Source organism: Arabidopsis lyrata (genome assembly GCF_000004255.2).
Source record: "Arabidopsis lyrata subsp. lyrata unplaced genomic scaffold ARALYscaffold_5, whole genome shotgun sequence".
Taxonomy (NCBI): Eukaryota; Viridiplantae; Streptophyta; class Magnoliopsida; order Brassicales; family Brassicaceae; genus Arabidopsis; species Arabidopsis lyrata.
Genome location: NW_003302551.1, coordinates 19,389,236 through 19,400,119, shown reverse-complemented (window position 1 = coordinate 19,400,119; position 10,884 = coordinate 19,389,236). Strand labels below are relative to the sequence as shown.

The 10,884-nt window shown below is 35.6% G+C and overlaps 2 protein-coding genes across 3 annotated transcripts in view; one reads left to right on the top strand and one right to left on the bottom strand.

The window, feature by feature from the left end:
* LOC9314347 (protein NLP9) overlaps positions 1-2,155 on the bottom strand; it is a 5,686-nt gene extending 3,531 nt beyond the window's left edge. Inside the window, 2 exon segments of the mRNA XM_021026556.1 lie at positions 10-790; positions 1,069-2,155. Of these exon segments, the coding sequence (XP_020882215.1) occupies positions 10-671 (662 nt within the window). The 5' untranslated portion in view covers positions 672-790; positions 1,069-2,155.
* A 3,723-nt stretch (positions 2,156-5,878) lies between these two features.
* On the top strand, positions 5,879-10,502 carry LOC9312580 (small G protein signaling modulator 1). Of its 2 annotated transcripts, none has more exons than XM_021024058.1 (11): positions 5,879-6,195; positions 6,616-6,864; positions 6,965-7,063; positions 7,167-7,270; positions 7,372-8,117; positions 8,238-8,360; positions 8,464-8,552; positions 8,662-8,862; positions 9,221-9,703; positions 9,839-9,922; positions 10,122-10,502. In XM_021024058.1, exons 2-11 carry the CDS (start codon positions 6,727-6,729, stop codon positions 10,275-10,277), a joined length of 2,223 nt encoding a protein of 740 aa, XP_020879717.1. In that variant the 5' UTR covers positions 5,879-6,195; positions 6,616-6,726; the 3' UTR covers positions 10,278-10,502. The 2 variants fall into 2 exon arrangements, with proteins under 2 accessions (XP_020879717.1, XP_020879716.1); XM_021024057.1 differs by having other exon boundaries at positions 5,881-6,195; positions 10,116-10,502.
* Positions 10,503-10,884: the final 382 nt, after the last annotated feature.

The following is a 10,884-nucleotide window of genomic DNA, read 5'->3' as shown; positions in this document are numbered from 1 at the left end:
CCGACTCACATAGAGAAATAGCGAAGCATACAGTCTTGTAGCTCTGCCTGAAAATCTGGATAAGAGCCCTGATTTGCTTCTGCAGAGAAAGTGAATCTCCTCGACACTTCACGGTATCCGGATAGCCTCGAGTCAAGCAGATACGCCTGATCACAAGTACTAAGCATGTACTGATCTCCTGTCTTAATAGGAGTCCAAAACTGTGCCAGGATTCCCTCTCCAGAGAACTCCATAAACAAACTTAATGCTTTGAGCATCTTCTCATCAAGAGAGTGGTTCAATGACCTTGGAACACTACAGTCTACTGCGCCGGATAAACTACTCGTCTGATTATTACCCTTGCTTCGTTTACCACTTGTCTTTTCGGTATCAGATAGGCAATAAAACTGAGAGCTCATCTCCTGTACCGGTCTTTTTTCGCCAGCGTATGAGCCTTCTAAGCCTCCAAAAGGCGTACAGGTCGATAAACCGTATTGAGAGAACAAGATATCTGTAGCGGAAGGGCTGTTGCACCATGAAGCAAAAGATTCAAAATTCATAAGCTCTGAAGTTGAAGAGGAGCTAAACATATCTTCTTCAGAGATCAAATTCTTAACCCAACCATCCATTTCTTCTACTGGAATTTCTGGAAAACAGAAACCTTTGTCTCTGGATGATGATGGGTTCTCCATTCTTTTGGTTGCTGAGATTGGACAAAGACAGAGACTTTTTGTTTCCTGACTGGTTTGGTTACCTTGTAATACAGATATCTTTAGCAGTTTGGTTCAATTGAGCAATGTTAATCAGTATCCTACACATGGAAGTAATTGCAAACAGGACACTAAATTAATCATATGTTCATAAATTACGAAACAGGACAAACTTCACCGCAAGGAAAAGAAAAAAAAAATCCCAAATCCGAGAAATGAACATCCAAAACATGTAACAATTTTGCTATTGTTTGGTTGAAATAACGTGAAAACAATAACAAGACATTGAGGAGGAATCTAAGAGTCATCATCTAGTTGCAATTTTAAACAAACCCCACAAAAGAAAAGAGAACCAAATTATGAGGTTTTAGACCTGAACCTGGAGCATGAAGCATGAAGCTAAAAGAGAGTGTAGAAGAGTAGAAACTTGAGTGGTTTAAGCCACAGAGGAGAGATAAAAGAGGAAACTTTTATTTTTTAGAAAATTGGAGTAGTAAAGCCGATTTGGTTTCAGTTAGAGGAAATTGCGGTAGAAGCTTAGAGCTACATCAGCAGAGAAACGGTTCCTTCCATTAATGGAGGAGAGACTCTTTTGAGCTTCTTTTTTTTTTTAAGAAAGGAAGGTGAAAAATGAATTTTTTTTTTTTTGCTTTTCTTGGAATCGCTAATTTAAAACGCGATTTTAATTGTTATTATACTCTCTGCTTTTGGCGTGTGTGTGTGAGTCACTGAGCCGTAAAAAAACGACCCCACTACCACGGATGACGTAATGAGAAAAAGTAAAGTGAATCTCTTTTTATTTTTTTGATATTATTATTATTATTATTATTTCATTTTAAAGGTAGGAATGTATATATTCCTGCAAATTTTGTTTATGTTGTGTGACCATTTCAAAACCGTAATTAAAATAGAAGATTTTATTATTATTTTAAATGGATATAGAAAAAATTCAGCAAAACAAAAAATACAGATAATGAAAAAGGGAGACAAAGGATAACTTTAATCTACAGTGAAGAGGAAAATGACACGTGGACAACAGTTAGATTTCGGAAGACATAAATTTGCGTAATCTGGCGTAAACTCTTCTCTCCTTCATTCCCTCTTTCACTCAGAGAGCTGTCATTTTCTCCTCTTTCTCATGCCGACTTTCCTTATTAAACAAAACCTTTTTATTTAATTTATAGCGACAAAATATGGAAATAAACTCTTTTCTCTTCTCCTTTTAGACTTTATTATTTCCTGCTTAGCAATAAGAATTAAGAACAACTAATGTCATGATTGATATTCTGTATCAGAGATAGGTTTGGAAAGAAAAAAGATATTTGAGTAGAGGAGACAACTAATGTGTTACTATTATTATAAACGGTTAAGATTAAGTTAATTCATAATTTGTTGCCATTGATCCAGTTTTTCATTAAAAAATAACCTTCCACTATTTTGCTATGCTGTCGTGAGCTTAATGACTATAGTACTATATGTTTTCCCTATTAAAATATTCTTTTGTTTACTGCATATCTATGTCACTCTTTTTTGTTTACTTTCGTTTATTCAATTAAAATATTTTGCATAGTAATACCGATGGTCATAAGCAAGGATCATCCTAAACCTAAGCCATTTTGTTTAGACAGTTTTGTTTTTAATTAATAAACCACATACTTATTAGTTTAAAATTTGCTTTGGATCTCCCATAGTATAGGAGCGTCTGTCGGCAGAGATATAACAATTCTTTACTAATACACATGAAAAATAATTAAATATTTGCAAATAGCAGAAGACCAAAAATATTTAAACACCATAGAAAAACAATAAGTGTATCATCTTCCATAAACTAGTCATCTAAGCGTTAATCAGTATTTTCGATCAACACTTAAAAGTGTTGGTAGAAAAGTCGAGAAAATATTATTAAAACTGACTTATTTATATTTCTAGAGATTAGTGTGGTTTATAAAGATCTCTTTTTTGTTTTCTTTCATTTTTTGTTTCATCGTTTGTTGAGAACTTGTATAATTAAGATGAGGATTACTCCGAGGATTACATGAAATATCAAATATACATAACTTCTTCGAGAACATCCAAAGTATGTGTTGCCCGGGGCATTAAAGTAATACATAAAATTATGGGCGCTTATGTCACGAGTGATCCACTTCCTCTTGTCGTTACATGTTATTCTCCTTAAAACAGATTCCTAAAAGTAGAGATAGGAAGAATCCTGACCATCCATATTTCTTTCTAAGATTCGGATTCTCTTTCAAGATTCCTTAGCTCCATACGTGGAATCTTCAACAATATACAAAGCCTACCTACGTATCTTGTAGCATTGTGCTTGTTCCTCTATTTGCTGTTAACATCTTTTTTACTTTTTTAAACCCTTCTTTAATTTTCTTAGTGTGATTAGTTTTTTTGCATTACCTATGCGATGTAGGGATTATATATAACTCGTTTATTTTTCGTGTCGGCACGTAACTAGTTTGTCGTCTAAATTGAATCAAATGTACAGTGTTTATGATTTAAAAACTGAGTTTAGATACTCAATTTCAAAATTTTTAACGGGTATACGAAGGTCTAATAATAAAAAAACATTGGTCTAATCAAAATCGAACGCTCCAAAATGGTTTTGATACTGTATTAATAACACGAGATAGATACGGCTGAAACGGTCCAATTCAATTTCAATATTAGTTGTCTTAAATATATTATCGGATTGTCTTATATATTAATTTGGTTCAAGTATTTTACGATATGTAGAGAAAAAGAATCTGTCAACAGAAAAAAGAGAGGAGTATTTTGGTCCATGTTCGCTGTACATAAGACTAATTAAAAGAAGGAAGTATATTCATATTTCATACCATGTCATGGTTATTAGAACAGGTGTACCTTTTACTACTTGTTTTATATCAAAAAAGGTTCTTTCGTCAATCGTTTGCACAACAAATAAATAAAAAGAAGTCATCATAATATTCAATCGCAGTAAAGTAAAGAAATCTTTAATAAAGTTAAGAAATATAAAAATGTTAACGTCGAAGTAGAAGATTTCCACTGTAATTCTTTTTCAAGTAATGTCAACTTATGACGTTGGTCGCTTTCTAACATCGAATGATACATTGATGAGTGCGTAACCTTAATTATTTTCCCTTTCATTGTTACATTTAATATAAGAGAACAGTTTTAGTAATACACAAAATTTTAATTGATGATAGTTCAGCAGGTTATCTTGGCTCACCACCCAATTTTCATTTAGTAGCTTTCTAATTGGCATAAAATAAAGCTAGCTAGGTCCGGCAAAATTATTTAGTATGAATAAAAAGATCAACTTGATCAAAAAATCTAGTGCGATCAATATACCAATTATCAACGATAATGGATTCAATTCTTAATAGAGAGTTATAATATATTGCGGACGAAATCGTTCGCTGTGGTCTTTTTTAAGTTTGGACCATCCCTCTTAGATAAACCAAAACAGGCCCATCCGTACAATCCGAAATATGGATCCTTTAGGCCCATTATGTATCACCTCAAACTCTTATTATGGGAAATTAAAAAGAAGTCTAACAAATATATAGTTTTTCATGGGGAATCTTTCCAAATCTACCACTTTTAGAGATGTAGCAATCCAAATCTACCATATTCTGAAAAAACTTTCTAAATCTACCATATTTCTCTGCCATATGCGAAATAGCGGACGAAATTGCCCTTGATGGTGACATAAAGCTGTGTCAGATAAAAGGACAAGTTGGCACTGGCTGGAGAAGAGGGACCAAGCTGCAATAAATGTTGTACGTTTACAATTACTTATAATTATAATTAAATAATATATTAATAGAGTATGGCTGGATCCTTCAAGGTCTTCAGCAAGATCCAACAAATATTCGGGGACATATGAAGAGAAAAATAAAATTAAGCTCGGGGACAAGTTTATATCGAATCGGTAATAGAACTAGATCAAGACAAGTTCATATCGAATGAGTAATAGAATTATATCGGGGACAAGTTCATATCGAATGAGTAATAGAATTAGATAAAGGACAAATTCATATCGAATAAGTAATAGAAGTAGATCATGGACAAGTTCATATGGAATGAGTAATAGAATTAGATCGGGGACAAGTTCAGATCGAATGAGTAATATAATTATATCGGGGACAAGTTCATATGGAATGAGTAATATAATTAGATCGGGGACAAGTTCAGATCGAATGAGTAATAGAATTTGATCGGGGATAAGTTCATATCGAATAAGTAGTAGAATTAGATCAAGGAGAAGTTCATATCGAATGAGTAATAAAAGTAGATCATGGACAAGTTCAGATCGAATGAGTAATATAATCATATCGGGGACAAGTTCATATGGAATGAGTAATAGAATTAGATTGAGGACAAGTTCAGATCGAATGGGTAATATAATTAGATCAGGGACAAGTTCAAATCGAATGAGTAATATGATTAGATCAAAAATTGAGCATGATGATTTTTATCATCTAATTCTCTTTATTGTCCATCGCCAGATGGTGTGGTTTTGTCCGCCAAATATCTGGATTTACTCGGGGACAACTGGATTTTTCTGTTATTCCGCAATAGAAGGAAAAAAAGTTCAATAATCTATGTAGGTGAAGACAATAATGCTCAACTAATCTGTAGACCAAAATAGATGATGTGAAATCTATATAAAATTCAAAACTTTTAAACGAGAATAATTGGTGGACAAGATGTGAGATTCATGATAATAGAGCAGAATGATGAAATCGGGGACAAGATCTAGACGCAACAGAGAATTTCCAATCGAAGACAAGGTCTCGAGACAAAAACGAAAGTTAATTGTTTAGTCTCATGAGAGATAATGTTTCTCTGTTAAAGCGCACGTGTCTCGAGGGATGAGAGATAAATAGGAAAGCAAAACAGTTAAGAGAAGTCAAATCGTTGCATCGTGAAACGCAAAAACTTCCCCAACAAAGGAGAGGTAAAATCGTAACTCCACTTTCCAAATGTGGTAGGATTGGAAAGAAGTTCCCAAATATGGTACATTTGGAAAGATTTTGGAGAAATGTGGTACATTTCTTAGTTTTTCCTTTTTCATGAAAAATAAAATAAATTTGAAAATTATGGGATTTGATCAAACATTTTTTTTCTTTTATTTCTTAGATCTATTGGATCAACAACATGTGTAAAATGAAAGGCAAATCCACCGGCGTGACTAATCAATCTTCTTCATACAATACGTTTTCTAAATTCTCACGAAACATATAATACTTTTAGTATTGATGTCGATTTCATTTCAGCTCTTGTTCTCGCACGCACAGCTTCGTAATTATCAATATCGCACGAACAAATACAAGAAGTTTCTTGATAAAATTGACTAATTGAAATGTCAACCTAAATTAAAAAGATAAACTTTGGCGAAAAAAAAAGGCAGGAGAAAAGAGAGAGCACACACAAATCAACGGAGAAGAAAGACTTTCCCTGGGAGGAAAGATGTTCACCGGAGAAGAATGTCCTCCATGATCATCTACAGGTTCTCTCTCTCTGCATTGAGTATCGCATTCACCTTTTTATGCATTTCATTGCTCGTCAAAGGATCTACGGCGTTAGATTTATTCATGTATTTGAGGAATGTTGCTGCTTTATCCAATCTAAAGTCGAACGGGATCGAATGATTCATGTTTGTAGATTCCTATGTCGTCAAGTTTTCAAATTTCAAAGCTTTATATCTCGGATTATTCATTTTTGGCTGTGAAATTGAGTTTTTTTCTTCTCGTTATGAATTCCTTTTGTTTTGGGGTGGTTTCGGGTATCGGTTGATCACTGGTTATCTCTCTTTTGATTGTCAATGGCCGATACAGCAATGTGTGTCTGTCCGTTATATGTGAAATCTTGGCTGTGTTTACTCTCTTCTTGTTTCGTATGTTGACAATTTACTGCTGTCTTGTTGCAGGTTTCTTTGCTGCTTTTGGGCTGTGTTGAGAACGGATGATTCCTTTTCTCGAGGAAGAATTGGGCATTGGGGAGGGGGGAGGCTTGGTGTGTGTGTGTGTTTTGATTACTGATGATTTCTGGTGGAGAGGGAAAGAAATGGACTTGTCGGAAACCTGCTCTTGTAAGTCTACAAAAAGTGGTGGCATCTTTGCTTCGGGATCTGAGCCAGCCTTGTCTTTCACAATCTGGGATTCAAGTTGTTTTAAATGTAAGGCTCTTTCTTTCACCCTCTATTTCATGCTTTCATTACCAGATGTAGTTTTCTCTCTTCTTGGAAGAAGATGATTATGAGTGTTTCGAATGTACAGATCGGCAAAATGCTTAAGCCTCAGAAATGGCAGGCTTTTTTCGATTGCGATGGAAAGGTTTCTGGTTTCCACAAGGCGCTCAAATTAATTATTTTGGGGGTATGTCTGTTTTTGCAGATGATTTTTTTAGCTGCTCAGGCTAGCCCACTCTTGTTTGTTCTTTAATACGGTATTCTAATGCATTCCATGTCTCCTTTCTAAGGGAATCGACCCATCTATAAGAGCTCAAGTTTGGGAATTTCTCCTTGGCTGTTATGCATTGGGCAGCACCTCCGAGTATCGTAGGCAACTCAGGGTAGCTCGAAGGTTGGACAGTTTGTTTGCTTTGATGTTGTATCGTGATGGAGTGCTAAGTGAAACTCGAGTTTAATAGAAAAAGCTTAATGCGCTGTTCATAATTCATGCAGAGAACGATACAATGAGCTGCTCAAGCAATGCCAGATGATGCATTCTAGTGTGGGAACTGGTTCACTTGCCTATGTTGTGGGATCTAAAGTTATGGATATGCGAAAATCATACAAAAATGAGGCTGTAAAGGAAGCTATAGATGAAGGCAGAGAAGCTTGTTTAGATGGCAATGAGAACACTGAAGATCACCGTGATTGGAGTAATAATGACACCAACAAATCTCATGTGCACAGAAGGGGAAGCTCCAGTGAGTCAGTTGACCTAGTAAATGGAAGAGAAAGTCCTGATAGCACAGTATATGAAACTTCTCCTTTTGTACCCGCGTCCAGTCCATATGGCTTTCCTTCCCCTGGTCCATTTGCAGATGATATCTTTGACTTTCCCTCTCTACCGGTTACAGATTTGTTTGGGAGGAGTAGTTTAGGCAAGAAAGGGATTTCTACTCCAGATGAAGAAACTTCAACGCATAGTGACTTAAGATCGGAGGATGAGGGAATGCACAGTTTTCGAATTTACAAGAATGCAGATTTAGTTATAGAACCGCATGGGTCTTCTAATAGCAACGTAACTGTACATCATGAATCTGTTGAAAAGTTGTCTCATTCTGGCTGCACGTCAGAGATTGTTGATGGTTTGAGAATATCAGATGTCCCTGAAACGCCGTCGGCAAGTGAGACTCCTACTCGAGGTGGGTCTGTAAAGAAAGATCGAGTGTCTGAATGGCTTTGGACATTGCACCGAATAGGTACCAGTTTTGCGCATTTCTTTTATTTCAAGATCTTGCAGGAAATCTTGCTTTTCAGTTTCAGTCTGCGCATGTTAATGGTCACTAGTCCAAACTAATTATTACTTTTTGTTTCCTCAGTTGTTGACGTGGTAAGGACAGATAGCCACCTTGAGTTCTACGAGGATCCAGGAAATCTAGGAAGAATGTCAGATATTCTTGCGGTCTATGCTTGGGTTGATCCTGCAACTGGTTATTGCCAAGGTCCCAAATCTCTCTCGGGTTGGGTTTGTAATTATAAAAGGGCACTCGTATGAGTTCATACTAATGTAGGATACTAAATGTCTGTTTGCAAATCTGTTGACAGGAATGAGCGATTTAGTGTCTCCATTTGTGTTTCTTTTTGAAGATAATGCTGACGCCTTTTGGTGTTTTGAAATGCTCATAAGAAGAACGGTATTCCAATGCTTACTGATACGTAACATATGTTTTGTTTTTTCCCCCAACAATTGACAAAGGCTATGGTGTAATTTGATGTTCTTTTGCAATGTGGCTATTACTGTAGCGTGCAAATTTCCAGATGGAGGGACCAACTGGAGTGATGGATCAATTGCAATCACTGTGGCGTATATTGCAACTCACAGATAAAGAAATGTTTTCACACCTATCACGTATTGGTGCTGAGAGCCTTCACTTTGCGTTCCGGATGCTGTTAGTGTTGTTTCGACGAGAGTTGTCTTTTAACGAGGCTCTAAGGATGTGGGAGGTTGGTAATTCTTCTGTTGTTTTCTTTTTGTTGCCAGTTTCTTATTCACTCTGTTCCTTTATCTTATAGCCCACAAAGTAGTTACATTTTTGTGATAGGTTTCCTTGTGGTGAAAAAACAGAGTAGAAAGCTGGAAAACAAATTGACTTTACTTTTAACTACATATTTTGAATTTGATATAGCTGTTGAAACTATAGTATTTAGATGAATTTGTGTCTCACTCATGATAACAAATGGATTTTAGTTATGTAGTGGTTGCAAGAGCTTGGTAGAAAAGAGAATCTTGGATTTCTTATTATACATATGTGCCTTCACTTATCAGATTCAAAACTCTTGCATGGATCTTTATCTGTTGTAGATGATGTGGGCTGCTGATTTTGATGAGTCTTTTGCTGAAACTTTAGAGAAAGATTGCTTGAAGCCGTTGGTTGTTCAGCTTCCAAAACGATCTGGAGTTGATATGGGGGACCATAAAATAGATGATGGAAATGGGACTACTACAAATTGTGAACCAACTTCGAAGTGCGACCGAACTTCAAAGAATGGACCATTGTCAAAGTGCAGTCTGTTGTCCAAGAGCGGTCTACTGCCAGAGAGTGGTCCATTGCCAAAAACTGGTCCGCTGTCTGATGGTACTGGGATGAAGCCAGCAGGTTCATCCAATTTCTGTGGCTTGACAAGAAGTTTATGGTCTAGGAATGAAAGAACCCATGTCTCTTCTGTAGTTTCATCCTGTGGGAAAGGAGATGACCCTCTTCCAGTCTTTTGTGTGGCAGCTATTCTAATCATGAATCGGCATAAGATCATGAAAGAAACTCACTCGATCGATGACATGATAAAGGTAGCATGTTTTTCACTGCATTTGTGCATGTTGAGCTTTGTTTCTTTACTGAACACTACTGTTTCTCTGCACTATATGTAGTGGTGATGTCTTTATACTATGTTGAAACTTCTTACTGATTTTAGATATTTGCAGATTTTTAATGACAAGCTGCTTGCAATTAGAGTGAGAAGATGCATACGTACAGCCATAAAACTTCGTAAGAAATACTTGTACAAGGTTAGATGCTCAACAAGTTGATTCTTCTGTTTATTTTTTCGAAATTCCGTGATCGTGATTGAAATTTTATATCTCAGAGCATTCATTTATTAGCGTAACTTTCATGTTATTGACACTGCCGAAACACATGTCTAGCTTGGTTGCATCTGGCCATCTTCCTTTTCCTCACATCTAACTGTATACCTTTTATTAGAATCAGGTAATCAAGATTGAGAGCCACACTCTATCTCAGAATCATAAACAGCATCAGATACAGAATCAAACCGCGATGGAGAACCAAATCCTAGAGGAGTTTCAAAGTCATGATGAGAACTGTAGCCAAAGGCCAAGTTTATGCAATAGTCATGTCCCTTAGAGAATGATGAGTATGATAGATTCCACCAATAATTGTTAACTTTCTTTCTAGATTTTTAGTCTGCTAAAATATACAAAAGAGTACAGTTTTAGAACCGGTAGGTCATCTTTAGATTTTTTAAAAGGTTTTGCTATTTAAAGATTCACTAGATTCGGACCCGCACGTTCGTGCGGGGTTATGTTTGTATATGTATTTATTTGGTATAACATTCACTATCCTACCTCATATCAGTTTGGTATTCGGTTTAGTTTCAATTTGGTTTAGATAAAATAATTAATCAGATTTATTTTTGGTTACAGTATAGACAATTACATAATTAAAAAGAGAGAGAGAAAATAGACATATCAATTTTGAGACAGAAAATCCGTATGGTCACATATCTACCACACATATTTAATCACATAAGCGTTAATTTACTCGTTTGTGATTGTATATCGTGTAGGTCTAGGATTCGGATGGAATACCCGTATTTTATGTATTTTCGTTTAGGTATTTAATTTTTACATAATTAGTTGAAGTTATCCATATTTTCTTTATTTTCTCAATATTTCACTATTATGTTTTAGAAAATACCCAAATTTCCCAAAATTTCTATCAAGAAATAAAC

Bases quoted from the DNA above. Each gene is read 5' to 3' on its own strand.
- LOC9312580 (XM_021024057.1), top strand. From the start codon at position 6,727: ATGATTTCTGGTGGAGAGGGAAAGAAATGGACTTGTCGGAAACCTGCT. The intron at 7,064-7,166 runs GTATGTCTGTTT...CTCCTTTCTAAG, and splicing joins TCAAATTAATTATTTTGGGG to GGAATCGACCCATCTATAAG. The intron at 8,361-8,463 runs GTCCCAAATCTC...ATCTGTTGACAG, and splicing joins TGCAACTGGTTATTGCCAAG to GAATGAGCGATTTAGTGTCT.